This window comes from Rousettus aegyptiacus, unplaced genomic scaffold (genome assembly GCF_014176215.1).
Source record: "Rousettus aegyptiacus isolate mRouAeg1 unplaced genomic scaffold, mRouAeg1.p scaffold_m13_p_4, whole genome shotgun sequence".
Taxonomy (NCBI): Eukaryota; Metazoa; Chordata; class Mammalia; order Chiroptera; family Pteropodidae; genus Rousettus; species Rousettus aegyptiacus.
The window spans coordinates 55,462,701-55,487,696 of record NW_023416307.1 but is presented as its reverse complement, the minus strand read 5'-3'; the positions used below and the strand labels follow the sequence as shown (position 1 = coordinate 55,487,696).

The following is a 24,996-nucleotide window of genomic DNA, read 5'->3' as shown; positions in this document are numbered from 1 at the left end:
TCAATTCCTTTGAAAAGCATGAATAGCTCCACCTCTTCTTTATTTAACAGAATAAGCCATTTATTTATACACGAATTTCCTCAAGTTCACTGTCGTATAGAGACCTTTCATAGTCATTTTCACTCAAAAGAACACAATAGAACACAGTGATATCCATGTAAAAAGGTTTACAGTTTAGTGTTAAAAAAAAAAAATGGAGGGGCACTGCACAGTAAAGCAGTTTCACTTTATGATTTGAGTCATATCTTACATATAAAGAGTTTCAGTCTTATGTAAATTTATCCTTGCTATTACAAATTATTAGGTAGTCTAAAAATCGGAAAGTCCCAAATCAAGGTTTATCGTAATTTGAGAATAATTGGAAGATACTTCATTACCGCAGGTGGTTGAAATATGTGCCGACTTTAGATGTGGCTGAGTGTAAGGCAGGCTAGAAGAAAATGCCCAGGACACAGAAAAGTAGATAAGCAGGTGGGTTGACCATATTTATGTGAATAACTATTTTATAACAGAAAAATCGGTTTAAAATTCATTGCTACAAAGATTGTAGAACCTGCTAAATTAGCATAAATAAGTTACTTAAGGTTTATAAATAGGCATTCTATTGCTTTCAAATGAAGGAAGTATAATCCTTTGATGAGCTGGGCTTCTAGAAGACTTTTGTTGCCTATCCCCAACTTCTCTTTCTATTCTGTTACACGTTCCTACGTTCTTCTTAAAAACTCCTTCTCTGATGCTTTTCCCACTTCTTTTTGTGTTCTCTTCCCTTTATTGTCATTTTTTAATTTGCTTTCTGGAACCCCTTTTCTATTTCACCATCTGCTTTCGCTTTCCTCATGTCCAGATACTCTTGCCCCTGTACCCCAAGACATCCACAGTCCTCCTGAGTTTGCATGATACTCTCTGACCGCCTCAAATATTAACTTTTATGTAAGCAGTTCTCCCTTCTTTCGGCCTAGCCAATACACCATCACTCCTTAGCTCCCCACAGAGCTATCTTTCTTTCAGATAACCCAGCTAACTGGTAAGAACAGTAAACTCTTTAATCTAAATCATAATCCTGCTGATATAAATAGTTGATAATCATTATTCACCCCTGCCCAATCCTTATCCTATCCTATACCCTCAGGAGGATGATGCTTGCTAAAACAATTTGACTTGGTAAAATTTCACATAGATTAGGTCCAAAATTGGGATCAGGGATATGTGTGTTGGTGTTAGTTGGAGATTCACCTTTAAACATACAAAACAACCAATTTCCCAATATATTCCAGCCTTGGAATGCACAACAAATAGGTGGATAAAAAAAAAAATGTATTAATCCCTATTAAGATTTCCTGATTTTATCTGCTTCCCAAGGCTGGATTCAGTTACATCCAACCTTTGAAATCCAATGATCAGAGGAAAGAAAGGGAGTGTGCCAAAGGTATGACCCGGCTTCCCATGTCTAGATGCAGATAATACTATTAGTCAAGGGGTCCTAGAACACTGAAGCCCCAGAGCCAAAAAAACGAGAGATCTGATAGTATCCTGAGTTGTGGATCCTAGACATCAGAAGGATTTTGAAGTTTTCTGTTCATATCTGCTCCTCTCTTCTTCTTCTAGATGATCCCAGAAATACTTGTTTTGATTAATGAAAGTCACACTAATTATCACTTATGGCTAATTACTCATGGTACAGTTACAAACATCAAATTTCACTTAGTGTTGTTATAAGCTTTACTTTAATACAACACTGTATTTTATTCAAGTGTTTATAACCTTCATAGTTCTGTTCATGTGGTAGGTTTACCTTACTAATTAAAACACAGTAACAACGACTAGACAAATCATTAGAAATGTCCAAAAAATACTAGTTGCATGAAAAAATACTGTGTTTCTTTAAAGTAGTATGTATCACTCACTCAAATATTAAGCACCTACTCTACAAAGAGTAAGGATTATCTTTATTTCATTTGGGAGAATTAGTACAGACGATTGAAAATTTGTGTCAGAGGAGGATTCTATTATGCCTACAGTAAAACCTCACTAACTGCACCCCCCCCCACACACACAATTTTCCAATCTGTGAACTCTTCCTAGCTATACAACCAGTTGAAGGATTAGTTCTCCTTCAGAAACCTTTTATATTACCCAGTTTTATTCTGATCATCCATTAATTGCTATTAACTAATATATGCTTCAAAGTTGCACCTGTACAACAGTTACATCTCTGCCTTAGTATTAAACAAGATCACCATTTGGAAACAATGTTCTAAAATCAGAATAAAGGGGATCTCTTCCCTGGACAGCTGTGTCCTTATATAGAAACACTGTGCAGTTTTAATTGTGATACAGAAAGACAAGGAGAAACTACGGCCCAGTACCAGAACAAATGTTAAGATAGGGCATTTTAACACACACACAAAAAAGGAGGGGGTAGAGGGCCATACTCAAAATGAAGCTACTACTTTCAATTTAATACACTTAGTTTTATGAAAAATGATTTCAAGGATATACTTACAGGATCCATTTGAATAGACACAAGGACTCATATACATCCTTTTCTCTGATATCCACAGAATCACAAATATTTTGATAGCCACAGAGATTGCACTGTGTCTATATATCTAACTATATATATACTTTTAAATCCTCAAAGACATACACAAATTCAGACATACACTGAGCCACATTTAAGTTTGATATTCTGGGCAAATATAACTACTTGAAATAGCAAAATAAAACAATCTTCATTCCTTTTATAAAACTTGTAAACATATGTATGAATAAAGTTTGAATTTAATTATTTTTCTTTAAATTGAACTTTTACTTTAAAAAGGCATGTGTCAATGCTGTAGGCTTCTAACAATTCTGGAGGCTTCTAAAGACATTAATGATAGTTGATTCTATTAACAGTATAAAAACTGCCCTTCACAAAAGTCCTTCCAATATTTTCCAGACCATATTCTAAAACCTAAGCCAATTTACTTTCACGTTAATCTGTTTTATGAATGTAACTTATTAGAGAATAGCTAAATAGCATTTACCAGGTCCTGATCCATTATAGTGCTATAAACTTAAGATCACAATGAGATATCACATCACACCCACTAAAATGACTATTAAAAACAAACAAACGAACAAAGGAAAATAAGTATCGGTGAAGATGTAGAGAAACTGGAATCCTTATACATTGCTGGTGTGAATGTAAAATGTGCAAGCCACTGTGGAAAATAGTTTGGCAGTTCCTCAAAGAGTTAAACAAAAAACTACTATATGACTCAGCAAGATCCCCCAAAATTGAAAACAAGTATTCAAATAGTCGTATACAAATGGTCATAGCAGCACTATTCACAATAGCCAAAAGGTAGACAACAAACCAAATGGCAATCAATAGATGAATGAATAAATAAAATTTGGTATATACATATGTATGGACTGAATGTCTATCTCCCTAAAATTCCTATGCTGAAGCCCTAGTTCCCAATGTGATGGTACTTGCAGGTGGGGCCTTTGGGAGGTAACCAGGTCATGAGGGTAGATCCCTCATGAATGTGATTAAGGGCCCTATAAAAAGACACAAAAGAGAGGTGATCTTTTTCTATCGTATGAGGTTATATAAGAAGGTAATCATCTGCACACCAGGAAGTAGGCCCTCGCCAGACAGCAAATTTATTGGCACCTGGATCTTGGACTTTCCAGCCTCCAGAACTATGAGAAATGTTTGTTGTTTAAGCCACCCAGTCTATGGTATTTCGTTATAGCAGCCTGCACTGATTAAGATATGATAGTGAAATATTATTCAGCCAAAAAAGGAATGAAATACTGATACATGAACTATGTGGATGAACCTTAAAAAACTTATGCTAATTGAAAGAAGCCAGACACAAAAGGTCACGTATTGTATGACTCCATTTATATGAAATATCCGTAAGAGGTAAATCCAGAGACATAAAGAGGAAGTATTAATGGGGATTGACTGCTTCATGCGCATGGAGTTTTTTTCAAGAGCAATTAAAATGTTTGTGAACATGACAGAGGTGGTAGTTGCATATTGTGAATATACTAAATGCCACTGAACTGTTTATTTTAAAGTGGTTCATCCTATGTTATGTGAATTTTTTCTAAGTTTTTAAAGTAGCTTAGGAATTCATAGAATAACAAATTTAACTGTTTTAAAATTTTAATTTTCTTTAGTAATATTAGAAAATTATTAGCCAATGACTAAAGAATCAAATGTAATTATAGAAGTCTTATTCCCCCGCCCCTTACCTGCAGGAGATACATCCTAAGACTCCCAATGGATGCCTGAATTGCAGATAACAGCAAACCCTACATATACTATTTTTTTCCCTATACATAAGTATGATAAAGTTTATTTTACAAATTAGGCACAGTAAAAGATTAACAATAATGAAACAGAACAATTATAACAATATACTGTGAGAAGTTATGTCAGTGTGGTCTCTCTAGATATCTTATTGTACTGTATTCAACTTCTTGTGATAATGCGAGATGATAAAATGCCTATGTGATAAGAGGAAGTGAGGTGAATGACGTAGGTATTTTCGAACTACAAATGACCGCAGGTAACTGAAAAGCAAAACCATGGAAAAGTGGGGACAATGTACCTCAAAAACATTGCATGTGAAAATTAAAAATGAATCCTGAAATTTTAAATCTGATCAAAAAGGTTTAAGTAATATCTTAGTTTCAATTAATACAGATACACACACACACTGATGAGTATGTACCATATGTGTCTGAATATAAAGAGAATTATTCTCCACATGTATCCATGATAAATATCATATTATTTGGTTTCTACCAAGTTGTTCATTTGACAAGGGTTTTTCTTGTCATGTATTGTGAGAAATGAAGTGCTCATTGGAGGCGACACTTAGTGTGAAAAATCCTCAATCAATGTTGATCTGAGAAACTTTAAGGTCAACTGAGAAAAATGGTTAAGAAAAAAAAAAGGGCAAGAAATTTAGCATTAACTCAGTTTCTGATGCTAAGACTCCACAATCCAAGGTACTGGATGTCACTGTATACAAAAGCCTTTTAGAGACCACTTTAAGAAGCAATCCAGTAAATGGTTATATTGTGCAACTAATAAACATATACCTAAAGAACCAAAGAAAAAAAAGCTTATCGTGTTATGTAAATGGATATTTGTAGAATTTCCAATGGTGGCCTCATATAGATTCAACAAGTGTTTCATATAAAAAATTTAGGTGACATAACCTAAAATCCATAATAGATGGTTCACTTCCTCTTATTACATAGCTCCACTGATCACAAAGACACATATGTACATGATGCATATAGAGTTTGGATAAAATTATTTCGTGACATTTGAGACGTAAAAAATGTAGAATTCTTAAATTCATATTAACTTTATATAATATGTAATTTTAAATATATTTGAGTTAACCCAAAATATCCTTCTCGGATCTTCTTAATGGGAAAACAGAGGATCACTTTAAATTCAAGGATTATCAGCATATGTATTAGAAAAAAGAGCTTCATCATAAAATAATGCAAAGTGATTATTTTGAATGCTAAGTGATATTTTGGGATTATAATTTTAATTTTCTCTATACTTCCTTTGTTATTTTTAACTTGCATGTATTACTTTTGATTAAAACAAAAGCAGTAAGAATTAAAAATAAATTTATTTTCTTAATACTTCTAAAACTTATATGACATGGAATCTTAGAATCTTTGCTCTATAAGAAGTCAAGAAGAATCTCCCAGTCTAACTTTCTGCAAAATTGCAGTAATCTTATCTGCAATATTTGACATCATCCAACTTTTTCCTGATACAGAGATCAATATTTTTAAAACAACTTATTCCACTGTTAAACAACTGAAAACTTCATCGATTCTTTAATAACTTTATTCAGTCTCTATTTGTGCCAGGGGCCGAGGTCTTTACAGTAAGCCCACATGTGGATTGCTCTCTAATTTTCTGCTACTATTTTCAATGTAGCAATCTGGAGAAGGAATAAATGTCTACCCCTTTCTTAGAAGACAGTCTTTGAGGTATTTTTAGACAGCTCTTGTGAATCCCTTAAGTCTTCACTTTTTCCAGGCTTTATCTTCAATTCTGCTACTTTGTATACCCTATCTGCCATTCACTAATATTCTTCTTAAAATAGTGTAGTCAGGACCAAAAACAACATTCCAAAATGATTTCTGATCAGCTCTAAAGTCAGAATTAATAGTTCCAGGATATCTGAACATTTTTCTTTTATCGATGTAGTTTAAGACTACATCAGCACTGTTAGTAGTTACATAATATTGAGAGTTTAAGACTACAGTCAACAGAAATCACCCAAGTCTATTTCACCAGCAACTCAGGTCCCCCAAATCCACAGCATAGGCAATGCATCTGTCCACACTCAAAATTCAGAAAAGTTTAAATATATGGGGGAAAATTCATCTTAGAATCAAGAAAATATATCTATTTCCTGGTCATAGAAAGCTGTCTCTTCTACTTTTTAGCTTGCATAAGCTGACCAATCAATCAATCAACTATTTATTGCTTTTTTTTTTTTTAATCTATGGGGAATTGTACTTTTTTAATGTTCAGTTTAAGAAGAAAATCACATCATTAAGAGGCAGTTCTGTTGATTAAATGATTCACTTAGGAGTGAAAAGTAAAGTGAACACAGAAGTGGCAAAGATATGACTATCCCTGAATCTTTTAGAAACCAGCGATGTACAAATTCAATTTTCTTTTTAATGTTTTCTTAGCAGCAGCAATGGTGCCAAGCCCCAGAGAAGGGAATTTCTCTATCTATGTCCCTTTTACATTTTTATTTTACATTTTTATTTTTGTTTTTTATCTGAATGGTCTTTATTGCTGGTTCTATGAATCTCACTCTAACACAAATCCTTGTGTACACAATGCTGGGGACCACTTCCCCCTCTGCCCACAGATTGCTCTAGGTCCTTTTAGCCCTAAGAGTTGTAAATGTTTCAAAATGTTTGCCCTTTGGGGCCTTAAGTACCAGATAAGAAAGAGTTAGAGCACTCCAGTTCTCCCGTTTATAAGATATCTGAATTTATATGAATACAGACACAAATTTATTTCTAGGTTTTAAAAACTGGATATAAACCCTTGGGAAGCAAATAAATGCTACATGTTCCAAGTTTCAGATACGAACCTGGAGATTAAATTCTACAGTAGTCATATTAGTGAAATCTCTATAACTTCTCATATACCAGGATTTACTATAATCTGCTAAAAATTAAAGAATTTATGCCTATTTGAAAAGTTTTATCTGCTGCTATTTTGTTCAAAACCATACTAGTGGCCCAATAAGTGGTTAGAAAGGCTCTTTACTATCTGCATAAGTACTTCATATGTCCACTTTTGTCCTATAGATTTTAATTAACAGAGCATATCTTCACAGCCATGTGTAGCTTTCCCAAAAGTGGTAAAAGAGTTAAAGGTTTGGAATTACCTTGAGTGGTGAAGTTGAAGAGTGCGGGTGTGTCTCGCCCATTTGGTAGTTTGATATTTGGGTCCCGTAATTCATCAAAAAATGAATGTGCACAAGCTTCCAGTGGTGTCAGTCTGGCAGTTGGTGTATACTCCAGCAGACGGCTACACAGTGCAATTGCCTCTGGTGGAGTTCGGGGTCGGAAGACCTGCAATATAAAAAATGGAAAGAACGATTAATGTTTATTTTAAGAATTTTAGCAACTTATCCTCTGAGTACTGAGTTAATTCAGTATTTGTGAAAGGAACCTTCTAGAATGAAAAGAGTTAACTGCACACATGATTTATCATACTGTGGTAAACTGCTAATGAAAGACTGTATGAGAAAAGCTCAGAGAAAAAAATAGGGGAAATGAAAAAGAAATCTATGTATGCTAGTCATAAAGTGGTACAATCAAACATGCACACAAAATATGACAGGCACAAGAGAAGGAGGGAGGAGTTCTGGAGGCAAGCACAAGAAGAATATAAAAAATTTTAGAAGTTTTGACTGCTATGGTAGCAGAAAAAGGTTGCTTTTTAAAGCAGAACAATTGTTGATAAAGGTCAGCACTGTTCAAATTAGGCAATCTGATATTACAAAAGAAACGTTACTTACTCTAGGTCTAACATAGTAATGATCTGGCTTTATCTCTCTAATAAACAGAATCTATCAGTAGTTGAAGGAATTCCTGAATACTCAGAATCTGACAAAATGTCCAAAATTACTTTCTCAAGTAACTGTTTATCATGAACATGGCCAGATTACCCTCAGCTGAATGACTATTTTAAATTTTTAACCAGAGAGAGAAAAATGCATTTTTCATTAAGAGTCATAAACTCACAGAAAAAGTCAACTGAAGGCTGTAGAGGCAAAATGCAAATTAATTTGCTTAAAGGAATAGAAAGCTTTCTTCACATCTGTTTATAAAGACATAAAACTATAAAAATACACTTTGTTTTAAATTCTTGACAGTTAAAGTATAAAAGCAGAAAGGGGAAATAGAAATAAAGATAAGTTGATGGACAGAAAGGCTTTGAAATGAAAGAAAAAAAAAACATATATCTCTAGATAGAAAGAACATAGAATTAAATAGAAGTTATGGTAGTACCGTGGTGAAGATAAACAGACATATAAAAAGCAGCACAAGTGTATATATGGAGGGAAATATACCCACAAGTGAGGAAAGAATATGTAGACTCTGACAATGCATGGAGGAGCCTGGGAAGCTAATGTTTCCTCATGAGGATGGCTCATGTAACACAGGCTGAAGATAGGAGAACTAATTACTACTATAGAGGTCATGAGATTTCAAGAGACTATTTATCAGAGTACTTCCTACAGTGAAAACTTTTTTTTTTTTAAGTTTTTGTTTTTACACAAAGTTTGTTATTAACATAGATATTTCCCATGGAAATTAAGAAACTGGTTTGAGAATGATCTCAGGAATTTATTTCAGAACACTGAAGGCCTTGTCAATTTACTTGACTATGTTAGAAAACTCTTTGTAAGGTCAAAAACTGCTTTATCTTTACTCTTTGAGCGATTTAACTTGCCTCAGTCAAGAAAAACCTTACTATTGTATTATTTGAAATACTTAGATCTTCCACTGTTCTTGGTCATTTCCCCCTCTCTTGCTCCCTAGCCAGGTCCATAATCAAACGCATATATAAAAGAAAATAATCAGAGGGAAAAATGACATATTTTATCCCTGAGGGCAATTTGCATTTTTTTGACAGAATACAGATTTATTTTGCTAGCTAATGAAAAATGCTTCTGCACCAATATGGGTGAACATAAGTTGGAATTAAAAGTGGAAATCAGTCTCTCCTGCTAACATTCAAATGTATGGTAGCTGGATTATGAATGTATTTTAAATTTTAAAATTTCATGTAATAGTAACGATTTTTTTAAATTAAAGTTATTAATAAACCAGTATTGTTAAGTTCATATCTGATCTAAAAAAAAAAAAAAGTCATCCACATCTTTTTGGTATCATACAGGCTACAAGCAACCATCCATGTTGGTACTAAGGCACATATGAGCCCATTTTGCAAAGGAATCCTAACTCATGGGATCAAAGAGTTAAAAACAATAAATATAAGTATTTACTCCAAGAGCCTACATTAACATCAACACTAAAACCTGCCTTTTAAAAAAGTATTAATTATTACTTTAACCTTCTGAGAGATTCCTGATGAGAAAAGTATGGCTCAGTATTTTATGCATAAAGGTTAAAAGTGGAAAATTATCTGAGATCAAAAACCAGTGTCTCCTAAAATTCAGATTTCTGACCATAAATATAAGGTGTGGTAGCATGCAACTTCCAAAAATTACAGGCAAAACTAGAAAATAGGTCTTCTGAATTATCTTTGTGTCTAAAGAAAAGCAAACCAATAACTACTGAAATTTGACTTTTAATAAAAAAGTTTCTCCTGTTGCTTCATTCCTTACTCATTTAAATTGCTTAACTTTCAGAACCTTTGGTTCTATGGATCTTCATCAATATTTATTCTTGTAAAAATAATTTTCAAACCCCATAATTCCTAAACTTCAGTCTAGATGTCAATAAATCACTTAGGAGGACTGACAATCTAAATATACCATAAGCAAAACCTCTACGATACAGTGACTAAAAACAAATCAGAGCTACCTACATTGTTTTTTACTATTACATTTCAAGAATGAATAACTGTTTAGCCTTTCAAAAAAAGTTTTCCCCCTAGTTTTATAGACTCGCCCTGAAATTTTGGGAAAAAAAAATTAAGTACATACCCGGACTCCTGAGGTGAAATGTCCTGTTCCTGACGAATCCTAAAGATGATAATGCAGTGAAATAATCCAAACAGGGGAAGTCAATCCAAAAGAGAATAGTCCAGCAAGGAAAAATATATCCAATGTTATAAGAAATCCATGGTGTGGGGGGGGGGACATAGAAAATGTTTATACAGTTATAAACTTTAAACATCAGTCTCCACAGTAGCAAGTCCAAGTTTTAAAAATTATTTCACCACAGTGTATGTAAAAAATTTTTTTGATTGCGCAATGGTGAGGCACAGTAAAGAAACGATTTTAGTTTATTATGTTCCAATGCCAGTGCATTTATTAAAAAAATACAAAACCAAAAAAAGTTAAAATCAAAATGAAATCTAGAAGTAAAGTTCCCAAAGTAAAGTGTTTGGTCTTCTATGACCTGGATTCATGTCCATTGACAAGGCTGGGAGGGGGTATATTAAGACTGCTTTTAAAGATATGAATTCCCAATATGCTAATTTTTCTCTATTAATGTATTCCAGTTACACAGTATAAACATTTTTTTTTTGCTAAATTATTAGTGATGAGAAGAAAGTAATAAATATATTTAATTTATATTACTACAGATTTCAAGCCAGATATTTTCAATTTGTGTGAACTAAGGAGGATCAGGCCACCGCGGATTATTCTCCATTGTGGATTGACTTCCCTGCTAAAAGATATTTGCTGACATTCTCATTATCTTAGGACTCTTCAGGAAATACATATCACCTCAGGAGTGCGGGTATAAACTTACATTTTCTATTGTGGGCTTTACCCCCTCATACCCTTGCACCCATTACTTAGGAAAAATATAGAACATTCTTTTTTGGAAAAACTCACTGAAAAAAAAAATCCTACATCTTTTGAGCACTACAAATTCAACACAGTTCCATCTTCAAATAAGCCCAATTCACCCACCAAAAGCTAAACAAAAATATATACAATAAACAATACAACTAAGGGACAGTCACAGTTATAGGTGACATGCATAGTAATGTACACCAACACCTAGGCACAATGGAGCCAAAAACACAAAGAAGGTAGTAAGGTCTATTATGTCTAGGTATTGAGAACAAACAATGGCAGAACTCACCAATAGCTGTGAATTCCCTCGGCTATTCTAAGAGAATTTAACATTCTTTTAGGATAGTTTCCAGTGGGGGAATTAAATAAATAATCCGCGGATTACTTTTAGTCTGCAGACTAAAATTTAGTACACGGATTAAAATCCGGCCCATTAGAATAAAAATCTTTCATGGACTAAATCACAACTAGGTGGGCAAAGTATAAAACCAGACTGAATAAACTGAGAGCACAAAGTAAGACTCAACGGGGCCAACTAACAATTAGTGCGCAGACTAAATATGGCCAGCCAAGTATGTTAGCAAGGCCATGAAGAGCCCAAAACACCCCCTGTAAAAACTAAAAACAGAAGTAAATAAATAAAACAAAACAGAATAAAGCAATAAATAAATAAATAAATAATTGAAAGAAAGAAAAGAGAAAGGAAAAATTGAAAAGAATCAAAACACTGACATGAACTTTTAAGTGATTCAAATACTACCTCACCTGTGCAGCATTTTTTACGTTGAAACAAACTCTCATCACAAATACTAGCCCATAGAAGAAACAGAAAAAATTAATTTTTTTCAAAAGGAAAGTTGTCTGTGGTATTGAACAAATGCAAATAAGTTCTTAAATAAAGAATTATTCAAAATAAATTTGCATTTGTATAACTCAAAAATGACAGAGGCAATTTCCCCCTGACATGTCCCAGAAGAGACTTTTGCCACCAAATATCAAATTTTAACCTGGAACTAATTGTTATGACTGAATCTTAAGCCCTTTAAAATGGCCATTTACGAAGTCATATATACTATACTGTATCAAGGCTTATGGCTGATTCTCATAACATCAGCTCTCAACAATTCTACTGTATTAAACAGCCAACCTGAGTAATGTAAAATGCCTATAGGCAATGATAATCGATCTCAGCAGAACACAGAACAAGTGCTTTGCCTCTTGTGAAGAGCTATTCCTCCCTAGTTTTCATTATGATAAATGTACAACGTAGACACTGTTCTCTGGTTATATACAAAACAGACAAGCACCCCATGTTAAAAACTGATAAACCATGAAAACTCCTAAAGGGCAATCCAATACTGGCTCTCAAGTAATCTATTAATCATTTAAATTATTTGCAATTTGTAAACCTAAATACAGGACTAAGTGTGAAAGAATGCCATGGATTTGTTAAATAGTTAATTATCATGATTAAGAAAACTTTGAGTCTACTTAAGTGCTCATATAGTAAAAAATTCTTAAGAAACACAAACATCCTTCCCTTAGCCACAATAGAGCTAGCTAACATTCAATAAATTTCATCTAAATAAATTAAAAACCGTACTCAGTTTTCCTGAGTTCTACTACATGTAAGAAGTATATGGTTTGATATCAAGTATGCAATGTAATTTCTCCCTCTATCATTCAATGATCGAATAGTACTACAGGTTTACATAGAAGTGCAATTTACATGTCCACTTATCCAATTTAATTTCTTATTTTTCATGATAGTTATTATAGTAGGTTGACCTTCTGAAGAATATAGAAGTATTTCCTCTCCATCTTAAGGGATAGTCCCCTAGGCTACAACAATTCCTAACCTTATCTATACCTAAACAAATCCAGATTCTCCTTCAACAGCCTCTCCACTCGCTTCCTTCTGTCACCTTTTAGGAGGCTTCCTTTTCCCACTACCATTCTTGATGGATATCCATCTTATTATAACCTTTAGCATATGAAATATCGTTGAATACCTATAGCACACGAACAAGTATATGGTTATATATTATTGTATATGATTCGATATGTGCTTCAATTGAATCAGTTATATCACTTGTAAGCTTTTTAAGGACAAAGTGTATACATGTTCCTTCTTTGCATCCTTTATGGTATCTGGTATAACACTGGTTACATAGGGGACATAGGTTTTAAAGAACAAATGGTAAATTAAAAATAGATTTTTGCCTTCTTTTTCAATCCACTCCAATCCTATCCTCTGTTCCCCACAAGTGATCTTAAAACTAGGTCTTAGTATTCTTTCTCTTTTATATTATTCCTCTCATATATGCATTAGCCACCCTAGCAACCTAGTTTCCAGCGAAGAAATGGAAGTATAACCAGGATAAATAGAAAAGTAAGGAAGTCTACTCACATACGAAACTGGATGTTAGAAAAGGAGAAGTGATTATTCTAGCACTAATAAAGATGGAAGTAGAAAATTTAATAGAGGGCATAGTGTTTTCATGAGACAAGTGATAATGGATTAGTAAAATGTTCAGGGCAGAAGGGATTGAGTAATAATAGAGAAACTGATTAAATACTTAAACAATAGAACAAAACGGACAAGTGGCAATCTGAACCAATAAAAATTCCCAACAGTTTTTTTGTTTTCTGGAATACATGTCAGCAAAATGAGTAGGGCAGAGACTAAAAGAGGTAGATAGAATGGATCTGCAAAAATGTGTTTAAGAACAATTTTTGTTTTGTGCTCTCTAATCCCCTATGAAGGCATTTTATGCTAACCTGTAGTTAGAACAGGTAAGCTTACTAAGTGAAAAATCTGGGACAAAGGGAGAATACTTGTCTTAAAGAACTTTAAACAAAAGGAAAGCACAATCAGGTACTCAAAATGGGAGGAAAACGTATATCTACTACAACATAACCTTATTATAAATCCCTAACAAAACACTGACTTTTTAAAATTCATTGCCTAACTATATGCATTTAAGGGTGGAAGAGCTAGAGAACTTGAGAAAGAGACCAGGTTCTATCAACTAGATGCTTCAGGAAAGCTTGAGAGCATGACAGAACTAAATAAAATCCCTTGTTTTGCTGAAAAGGTAGAAATGATTTGGAACAAAATGAATGTATAATCTGTCATCCAAACTGGGAGGCCTGAAAGTGAAAGGAATTGCAATTAATAATTATACTGGACAAGCAAAAATTGGGGCATATGATCATCCTTGTCATTATATATACGTCCAAATTTTCCTAAAGGCAATGAGGAATCAGAAGAATTTTAAATAAGAGTGACAGTATTACATGTGCTTTTAATAAAGCTAACTTTGACAGCAATCAGAATGTGAAGAATGTGAAACAAACTGAAGGAGGGAAACTGGTTAGGAGGTAGGAGGTTGTTTTAATAATTCTATGATATGATAATGGCTTAAAGTCAGGGCAGTAGAGATAGGACAAATCACAGAATTGTATTAGAGGTAAAATCTTTACATTTAAAATAATAATCTTTTATATGCATATTTTCTATTTTTAAAAGAATACATAAAGACAAAATAAAAGTTAATTGCTATATTCTGAAAGGAAAAACCTGAGACACTAAGAGTAGGAACAGTGCTTAAACTAGATCCTCACTTCATACTTAAACTGTCATTTAACCATACCTCCATGTTCTAAATGCAAAATTTAAGCTTTTCTTCTTCCAATTTCCTCCTCTACTTAATTCTCAATCTACTTTTGCATCAGTTCCTTTTGCTTCCCATCTGGCTTTTATTCTTTGAAGTGTACAGCATACATCAATACAGAGGTCTTTATCCTCCTCACCTCTACTCCCAAGAATGGTCCCTGTCTGAAAACATGAGCATACCTATTTCATTTCCTACTTAAACCCCAACTGCTTTATCAATAAATTACATTGCTCTGGCAATTAAGTAAGAGTCAAGGGCAACTTACTGGATTTCTAAATTCTCAAGACTCTTTCCACATACTACACTGGGATTGTCCTATGCTTTTATTTACCTTTCCTACAAATCTGAATCCCTCACCACAACATTTCCATGGAAGACATTCTCTCCCTTGATCTTTATGTCTACCTAATTTTTGAGAACACTAGCTCCCAATTGTGGTAATATAGCTGTACTACATTGCAGCACAAGAAATCAGAGTTCATATGCCCATAGCCTCAGGAAATGGGGCTAAAGGGTATTCTAACAGGATACAGCAATAAAGGCAAAGCAGCTCTTGTTTCCATACTGTTTACCTGCCCTTTAAGGGCAAGCAACTCTTCTCTTTAGAAAACATTATGTATTTAAGGAAAAAAAAAGAAAGAAAGAAAAAGAAAGAAAGAAAGAAAGAAAAAAACTCTGCTGGTTGCCAAGCATAAAAGAACATTTCTCAAGTTGGTGTCTATTAACATAATGGACAGGAAAGGGAACTTACTGAGTTCCCTTTAGAAATTTAAATCTTTATATTTTCATAATGTATTTTTTAAAAAAATCAATAAGCACATTGTGGATCGTATCTAGATTTCTCTAGATCAGGGGTTCCCAACCCCTGGGCCGTAGCTTGTCAGGAACCAGGCCACACAATAGGAGATGAGCAGCCAGCCAGTGTGCTAAGCTTCATCTGTATTTGCAGCCACTACCCAGCTAGTATCACCACCTCAGCTCCACCGCAGATCATCAGGCATTAGATTTTCATAGCACAGGACCCTAGTGCCGAAAAGGCTGGGCCCACTGTCTTAGATGACACAGTAGTGCCATAAGATTTCTAGCCCTGAATTTGCTTTTGTGTTTACAACCACAATAACATCAATCTAGTTGTGTGCACTAATGAGAAATTAACATAAGTATATTTATGTAATAATAAATGTATTTGTACCCAGTAAAAAACAAATTATGTCAAGGCACACTATATGAATGAAAAGTTCACAGTAGTTTGAGCACACCAAATAGGGAGAGAATTGAGTCATTCTACATATAGTATAGGAATGCAAACCTATAAAAACAAACAAATAAAGGGGCTTTATATATGTTATCCAAGTTTTAAAAACATTAGTGTAAGATATAAAAACATCAGGAATCCACGGGGCAAAGGAAGGTGTAAAACATATAAAAATTTAACACAAATCTTCTGTTGGCTGCATTTTAATTATAATCAATTATTTCTTACATTCCATCTGGCTAATACTTGAATTGAAGAGAGATAATCCAGGGGAAGAATGCAGAATATGACTTACATTAATATTGGTTGCAGTCTTGATTTTTCAAAAAGAATGAGTATGGAGACTGTTAAATAGGTTTCATGACCTCAATTTCAGCATTATACTAGTCAGAAACTGATGAATAAGATTATATCAAAAAGAGCTTTATTTTTCTTTCATCATAAAAATAACATGCTTATTAAAGAAAATATAAAAATATGGAAAAGCAGAACAAAGAAAATAAAATCACCTACATTCTTCTCACCTAAGCTAATGTTCGTGTTTCGGACTATTTCCCTGTTTTTATTCAATAGATAGAGTTCTCTTTGCTTTTTGCTTTTCCTTAACAAGGCTGAAATCGCAGTACACTACAAACCACTCATAAGCACTTTAACTTGAAATAACTTTACTGGATTCAAACTGCAACTCCACCTCTAGATCCAAAGAGGCCACCTGGGATTCTCTGAGCTTAGAGCCAAGTGAAGGACCCTAAATATCTTCTGACCCAGATTCAAAAAAACCTTAAGTACAAAGATCAAAGAATGGTTTATCTCAGAATATTTAGTGTTTGTTATAAATTTAATAAGGAGGGGGAGGGGGCAACATCTTGGTCAGTGAAAGCCAGTCTATAACTAAAGCTAGTCTAGCACTAAACCATTACTGAGGTCTCTGATTCTAACTAATATATAAAGAGTAATGATGACTTTTCTGAAGTCAAGATAGGTAATGGGACTATGAGGACTTAGAAAAAAGTAATCAGAATCATAACACAATTTAGAGAGAGAAAGAAACATACTTTGAATCTGGGAATGTAAATTATTTCAACTATAGTCCTAAATTACTTCACCGCAATTTAAAAGCTCTATAATTAAATGAACTCGCCAACATTCAAAACAAACTATTGTATGTACATTTTTAAATACAGAAAGTCTCTGCATGATATACATATTAAAAAGTTGAACATTTCTAACCCACAAAAATATGTAATGAAATATAAATAAATGGGAGGGGAGTGCATGGCATATAACTAGAAGTTTAAAAGATCTGGCTTTACACACACGCGCGCACACACACACACACACACACACACACGCACGCACACGCAAGCGCGCATGCACATGCGTCCAAGCACGAATGCAAGTTTACTGGCTTTGTCACGGCCACCTATTTAATCTGCGATAAGTCACTTAGTATCTTTGGCCAGAGTTTCTAAATCTATAAAATGAGGAAGCTAGAGATTCAGTCTAGATAAACCCAACTGAGATTTTTTTCTCCCTCTGAACACTTAATCTCACAAATCAAATTATGATTTAAAAAAAAAAAACACTTTTAAATAAAATTCTCTTAAAATCAATTGAATTAAGTATTAAAGCAAAAAATAAAAAGTCTTCTGGTAAATTAGTGCTTATGTTATTAGAACTGGTTCCATCTAATGCTGAGGTGACACTTTCTCCAATAGCTAGTGACATCCTATTCATTATCAATTGCTTTCAATGTATACTCCTAGCAAGATCAAATCTGCCTGTTATTTTTGCTCCCAAAATATTAATAAGTAAAAGAAGAAAACACACTATATCATCTATAATGTCTATATAGTAATAGTTTAAAAAAATACATAAAATGTTATGTTTCCACATGCTGTATATTGAACTAATAAGCACTTCTAATTATGTAAAAAAATTAACTTCTGAGTTCTAAGTAGTCAAAATTTATATATGAATTTTGCTCCTAATAAAATTCTATACTTTATTGATATAGGTACACTGTCCTCACCCTACAAATAAAAACCTGTGCTGGAAACTGTCTACAGAAAATCACTGGGGTTCATGAAACCAGTCAATCAAACACTGAAGTACAACTATCCTACTATATCTGCATGCAGAACTGCTGTGTACTGTATACTTAGGAAGCTAGTATCAAAATAGTTTAAAGAACAGCGAGAAACCCAAGTTTCAGTTAACTACTGGTTAATGTGCTTTTATAAAAACTTTATTTGACTCACCTTAGTCCAAGGATGTGCCTTAATTTGAGGAAATTTGAATTCTGTATAGTTTGGGTTCATTTCTCTAATTTGCTCCCTTGTTGGTGTCCCCAGGACCTAGATAAAGAAAGCAAGTTATTGCCATATTTTCCGATACATTTACATATGTAGTCTTTGTTTCAATGTATTGATTTCATTGGAAAGGGAATTCCAAAGATTTAAAATACATAACTCAAACAGAGCAGACTTTGACAAAGACTTAATTTTTAACTGAATACAGACTCATGCTATCCTACCCTGCACAGACTTTTACAATAATAATGTGAAGTCGGGGTTGTAAAAAAAGATCACAAAAAAATATTCAAGTAAAACTCAGGTATCTTCATTCTATCTAGAAAACAATCTATTGCGATGATGGTATCTGAAATTAGAATACCTTTTATTCATTAGTAAAGTATAACCAAAGGTTTCATTACTAATAAATTAATCAGGAGAGCCCTACTCAAACAGTCATCAATAATTTCATTCGATTACTGAAAATTTAGTGTTGTCCTCTGTGTAATATAGAGGATCAAAAAAAAAAAAAAGAAATAAAGAAAGATTTCCTGTATGATGAACTTACATATTTGTGTATGGAAAAAGTACAACTGTAATACAGGATAAAAATATATTGAGCACTTCATTGCCTCTAGAGCTGCAGTAGGCACGGAACGAAGGAAAGTACACAGACATGTCTGTACAAGAAGGACGATAAGAAACACTAAATACTGAAAATGAGAACTTTCAAAAAAATGACATACATTACTCATCATTATAACTCTAGGGGGCCTGGCAAAAACAAGTTTGCTGAAAAAAATATTAGCCCATTTACAATTCAAGGATAGTTGCACAAAAGGAGTGGAACGTAATGATACATACTTGATTTGTAGTGCAACCAGTGAATAATCAGGGCAAAGTAAGAAATTCAGTATGTTTTTCCCATTGATTCTAATTCTCTAGACTTCATTAACACTTTCAGACCTTAATCAAAATGTTAAATGTTGTTCTTCAAAAGACACTCTTAAGAAAACAAAAGCCAAGCTAGACTGAGAGAAAACATTTGAAAACATATATTTTACAAAGGACTTGTATCTAAAATATACAAAGGACAATTAAAATTCAAAATTAAGACAACCCGATAAAAATAGGCAAAAGATATGACCACTTTACTAAAGAAGACAGAGATGGCAAATAAACACATGAAAGATGTTCAACATCATTAATAAGGGAAATGCCAATTAAAACTGTTAAGACACCATCTACACACTTACTAAGAAGGCTAAAGTTAAAAAGACTATATACCAAGTCTTGGTGAGGATTTGGAGCAAATGAAACTGCTGGTGGAATGGTAAAGCACCTCAGAAAACACTTTGGCAGTCTGTTAAAAACTTTATATGCTTACCATACACCATCATTCCCACTCCTAGATATCCACCCAAGAGAAATGAAAGCGTATGTCCACACAAAGGTATTTACACAAATGTGCATAGTATCTCTTTTGCAACTGTCAAAAAGTGGGTCCATAACAGGTGAATAAGCAAATAGTGGTTTATCTACACAATGGAATACCACTCAGTAATACAAAAAGAATAAGATGGACAGATCTAAAACTAATTATACTGAGTAAAAGAAGCTAGACCAAAAAAAGTACCTACTGCCTAATTTCACTCTTTTGAAATTCCAGACAATTTTCTGTCTCTAGTGATACAAAGAAGATCCATGGTTGTGAAGGGCTGGAAGGAAATATTACAAAGAGGTACTAGGAAATTACTGGAGATGATGAATATGTTCATTATTTTGATTTCATGCTGATAGTTTCACTGGTGTATATATATATATAAAAAAAAATCCAGTTAACTATAAACTTAGATGTAATTGCCAAAAAGATAATTTCTGAACAAACTCCTGATGTCATTAAAAAGAAAAGATGTGTAAAAATAATCTAAATTATAACACATCATTCTATCTCCTATTTCTAACATTGTTCTGGGGGGAAGCTCACTCTAGGGCACTGGATACACAGCTATATAACTTTCCTTCCTTCTTGTAGAATTCCAGCTTTAAAGAGAGAAGCAAAATGTTGTCTATTACTGGGAAGGGAAATATCTGGTCTTCGTACCTGGAGATACCAGACATTTATAAGTCAAGAACTATCCATACTTAAAATATAAAAGCTAAAAAAATTTTAACTTACTTTTTATTTTTAATAAAGTAAGCACTTATATATTCTATATTAGACCACTGAAAAGAGTGTGTGTGAGTGTGGGTATATATGTATTTGGAAAGTGGGAAAGGAGTAAAAAAAAAAAAGGGAGAGTGAATTTATCAGTAATTCTGCACTCAAATGCAACTCCACTGGATTAAGTACTGAAGAAAAACAGCAGCCATGACATGAATAAATAGTATTTAGAAGTATATACCTTCAGTAACCCTACAACTTACTAATTTCATTTTAAGGTATATAGCCTAACCTAGAAAAACTATACATACAAGCAACACTGTTCATAGTAAAATATTGTAGGCAAAAGCAAAAATCCAACAGTAGAATTAATAATTGTTGTATAGTCATACAAAGCTATACTAACTAGCAATGAAAATGAATGAATCAGAGCTACACATACCCTATGGATGAATCTCACACAGCGGTGAGTTTTGATTCAACAGTTTATAAACACAGTATGATTGCCTTAAATGAAATTTAAAAGCAGACAACACTAAAATATTTTAGTTTACATAGTAAAATGATATAAAACTAAATCAAAAGCATGGGAGTATTCATTAGAAAACTCACATACAGATTATTTAGCTAACAGGATGTAGGAGGAAGGATTATCACTGGGATGGGGCATAAGCAGTTCTTTTAATTCTTAACATGAGTGGTAGGTACAGGCATATTCACTTTATTATTGTTTTATACTTAACATTTTAAAATATACTTTGCATTATATTTCACAATAAAATGACACTTAAGAAAGGCCCGGTGAGTATTTGTTGTGCAATCCCTCTCTTTTTATTTAGTAGTTTGTTAACATAAGACATACTCCTAACTCCCTATAAGCTGTTAAGAATGCCCTTAGGAATGAGAGTTGTTTGATATACACACATCAGTAAATGCATCCTTTTACTGTATAGACAGAAATCACATGGCCTTATCAGCTGTTTGCCTAACTTTCCTATAGGGACTGTGTGAGAGAACTGGAGACTTACGAACTGTATAATAAAGAGGCAGGACGCTCCTTGGAGTGAATATTACAATTCTTACACACACACACACACACACACACATTTATTATAACCTACGAATATTCCTAATGGAAATGAATTTGTAAAATGTAAAGCAGATGAGAAACATTATGTCATATAGACAAGGTTTGCTTAACATACAGTCAATAACATATTTAATGTAGAAGCAAGAAGGTATTCTATGTGTGTATGTGTATATTAACACCCATAGCTTTCTGCCTAAATTCACTCTTATATCCACTTAAAACCATTTCCCACAAATACTTATAATTAACTAAGGTTCCATATTTATGACTTTTTTAAAAATCATTTTTTACATAACCAGAATCCTTTAATGTAGGCTAGTGCATTCATGTGGAAAATCTTTTATCACAATGGAAAATAATCTGCTTTGATAGTGATGATATAGTTATACTTCTAATTGGTGGTCAGAGTTTAACTGTGTTCTTTACTTTCAAAATACGAATATTTGTGACTTAAGCTTAATTACTAACTAGTAAATGAAATCCTTGATCTATTCACTATCAATTATTTAAAATTAATTTAACTAAATAAATTAGCCTATCACCACAAAGTGGCAATGGAGATTTTCCTATTCCTTTGTTCTTCAATCACTAAGGTTATTAGATGGGGAAACAGAGATTCTAATGTTGTAGTTTGTTCTATGTTTAATTTGTCTTGCCAAATATTCAACTACTATAATCATTTTTTCAATTCTTTTTATTATTCTTTCATCTTAAAACCAGGTTCTCCCTAGGCTGGCTAACAGAGATGGAAACTAGATGGGAAGTCCCCTAGCCCGTGGGTCAGAAAACTTTTTCTGAAAAGGGCAAGAAAGTAAATACTTTAGGCTCTGTGGGCCACAGAGCTTCTATCGCTATTCAACTCTGTCACCGCAGCATAAAGCAGCTATAAACAAAAATTTATTTGTAAGTATAGGCAACAGATTGTATTTGGCTCCTGGGCCCTAGTTACTGACCTCTGATCTAGTCTAAACATTTCAGAGATGAGAAAAACTGAGGCCCAAAAGGAGCAACTTTTCAGTGGTCAGAACTAATCAGAGGCAGAGCTAGGACATAATTTAAATCCTATTAAGTGGCAAACCAATTTTAGGAGATGGTATCAAAGAATCTGTTTATTGAACTTGGCTGGAGGACAAATTCTAATTTTGGAAGTTGTGAAAAATGCTGATGCCATTAAGCATGAAGGAACAGAGGTAGAAAAGAAAACAATATTTAAGACATTCGGGAACCCAGAGGAGTTCTCCACCAAGTGGTAGATACTAGGTATATCATCTAGAAAAGAGGTTGAGGCTATAAAAAAAGAGCTTTGGTAGCTCCTGACGTACAGGTACTAGGTGGTTGTGACACTGTGTATAGTCGGTGAAGCATGCTTTAGGAGAAGAGCGCTAAAGATGGGGACCCATAGTACACAAATAGATGGAAAAAAGAAAGTTTAAAAAGAAGGCTGAGAAAGAAATCCAAGAAATTGGAAGAGGTACCACAATGATACCATGAAGAACAAGAAATGGGAACATTTAAAGGACAGAGAAGCAGGTATCATATGACACAATGAGCCCAGGTATATTAAGCCCAACAGGTGTTCACTGTAGTTAGCCATGGAGACTTCCTTTCTGACCATGGTGAGATCAGTCATGAGAAGAGTAAGCAGACCATAATTATCCAAACTGAGTAAGCAGAGATGGCATATGTAAGTTCTCTTTTTAAAAGGTACATCAGTGAAGGAAAGGAGAGGACAATGAGAAGAACTATTTATTGAGCATCCAGCATGTAAAAGCTCTGTGCTATGTAAATTAATTCTTTTCTCATTTAAAGTTTACAAATACTCTATTACCCTACTTTATACTTAAAAGAAACCTAAGGTTGACTAAGGAAAATTGATTTCTCAAAGTTAGTTTGTCAGTGGTAAATATGAGATTCAAATGCATGTATAGCTGATTCCCTACAGTAGTCTATCCAATATTAATAACAGAAACAAAAAATTTTAAAAATAGTTTTTAAAAACCACTTTCTTAAACTCCGTTGATTATACCATACAATAAAACCTGAATCTTTTTGAGTCGTGCAAGATATGTTATATATACAAGGTCATGAGGGTATAATTAAAAGTTTTTTTAAAAAGTTAGACTTCTTAACAACCTGAAATACAGGTATCTAATTAGTTAAACATGATCAAAGACTATAACAAACCTCAAAATTATTTTATAAATTTTTGTCAAAATTATCTTAATGACTTAGTGGTTTTAATGTCACTTTCAGTGTCCCTTAGCTGTAGATTCTTAATGTAAATCCCATGCTTACTCATGCTTAAGTATATTTGCAAAACCAAATACATTAATTTACTATTTCTTAGTGATTGTTTCACATGTGTAGAATTTTGGTTGGAATGTAAAATGGTGGGTAAGTACTATGAATGTGTACATTATAAGTAATACTATTGCAAAAATTTTTAATATCAAGGCCTAAGTTGCAGAAACTATTATTGTTATTGAATTGCTTCAGATATAAATACTGTGCATATCTAACGGAGTGCCATTACTATTTTAAGGTGGTCAAATGTAAACTAAGAGCCTTATATAAAGTAGTGCAATTCTGTATGACTTTGCATCAGCAGTTTAATAAATTTTGAATGCCCTGTAAAGGCTTGCACTACTTAAAAAAAAATAAAAGCTTCCAGTCATTATGAAGTAACTGATAATAGACTTGGCCTCCAGGTGTTAACAACTAGAAAACTGACAAGCAAAATACTTTTTAAAGAAAAAGGAAAATATGACCCAGAAGCAAGAGGAAAAAAAGTCAGTCGACACAGATCCTGAAAGGACGGAGGTAAAAGAATTAGAAAATAAGAACTTTAAAACAGTGATGAGATATGAAAGATAAAAAAAGAACCTAACAGTAATTGTACAGTGAAAAATACAGCATGTGATATGGAAACTTCACTGGAGATCTAATAGCAGTTTAGATATTATAGAAGAAAGACAATTAGTGATCTTAAAAAAAAAGGCAAGAAAAATAATCAAAGCTGAAGCAAGAAGGTACAAAAGGCTAAAAAAAGATATACGCATATGATTGAAGTCTGAAAAGGGGCTGGGAGAGTTGGGGAACAAATGAAGAAAAACTACTGGATGAGAATTCAATGAAAAGCTCAATGAACCCCAAGCGGTATAAATTTAAAAAATACTATACCAAGTCACAACCAACCAATAAAAGCTGATAAAGGAAAAATCTTTCCCAAAATAAAAAGGGACTCATTATTCAGGTACCTTGTAACAATAATGACAGCTGACTTATCAGAAGGAATGCAAACCAGAAGAAAATAGAGACCTTACTAAAAAAGAATGAAAAAAAAAAAAAAGCTTAAAACCAAGAAATCCTATATCCAGTGAAACTGTCCTTCAAAAGACATGATTAGGCAAATTAAAGCTAAGAGAGTTTGTCACCAAG

At 33.4% G+C, this 24,996-nt stretch overlaps 1 protein-coding gene across 4 annotated transcripts in view; it reads right to left on the bottom strand.

The window, feature by feature from the left end:
- Positions 1-24,996, bottom strand: part of GSK3B (glycogen synthase kinase 3 beta) — a 172,961-nt gene that overhangs the window by 22,748 nt on the left and 125,217 nt on the right. For 2 of the 4 annotated variants that reach the window (XM_016158805.2, XM_016158803.2), the window contains 3 exons: positions 18,272-18,367; positions 10,251-10,289; positions 7,458-7,644 (listed from right to left, as the gene is read on the bottom strand). In XM_016158805.2, the coding sequence (XP_016014291.1) occupies positions 7,458-7,644; positions 10,251-10,289; positions 18,272-18,367 (322 nt within the window). The remainder of the gene's footprint in view (positions 1-7,457; positions 7,645-10,250; positions 10,290-18,271; positions 18,368-24,996) is intronic. The other 2 variants (XM_016158806.2, XM_016158804.2) reach the window with 1 other exon arrangement.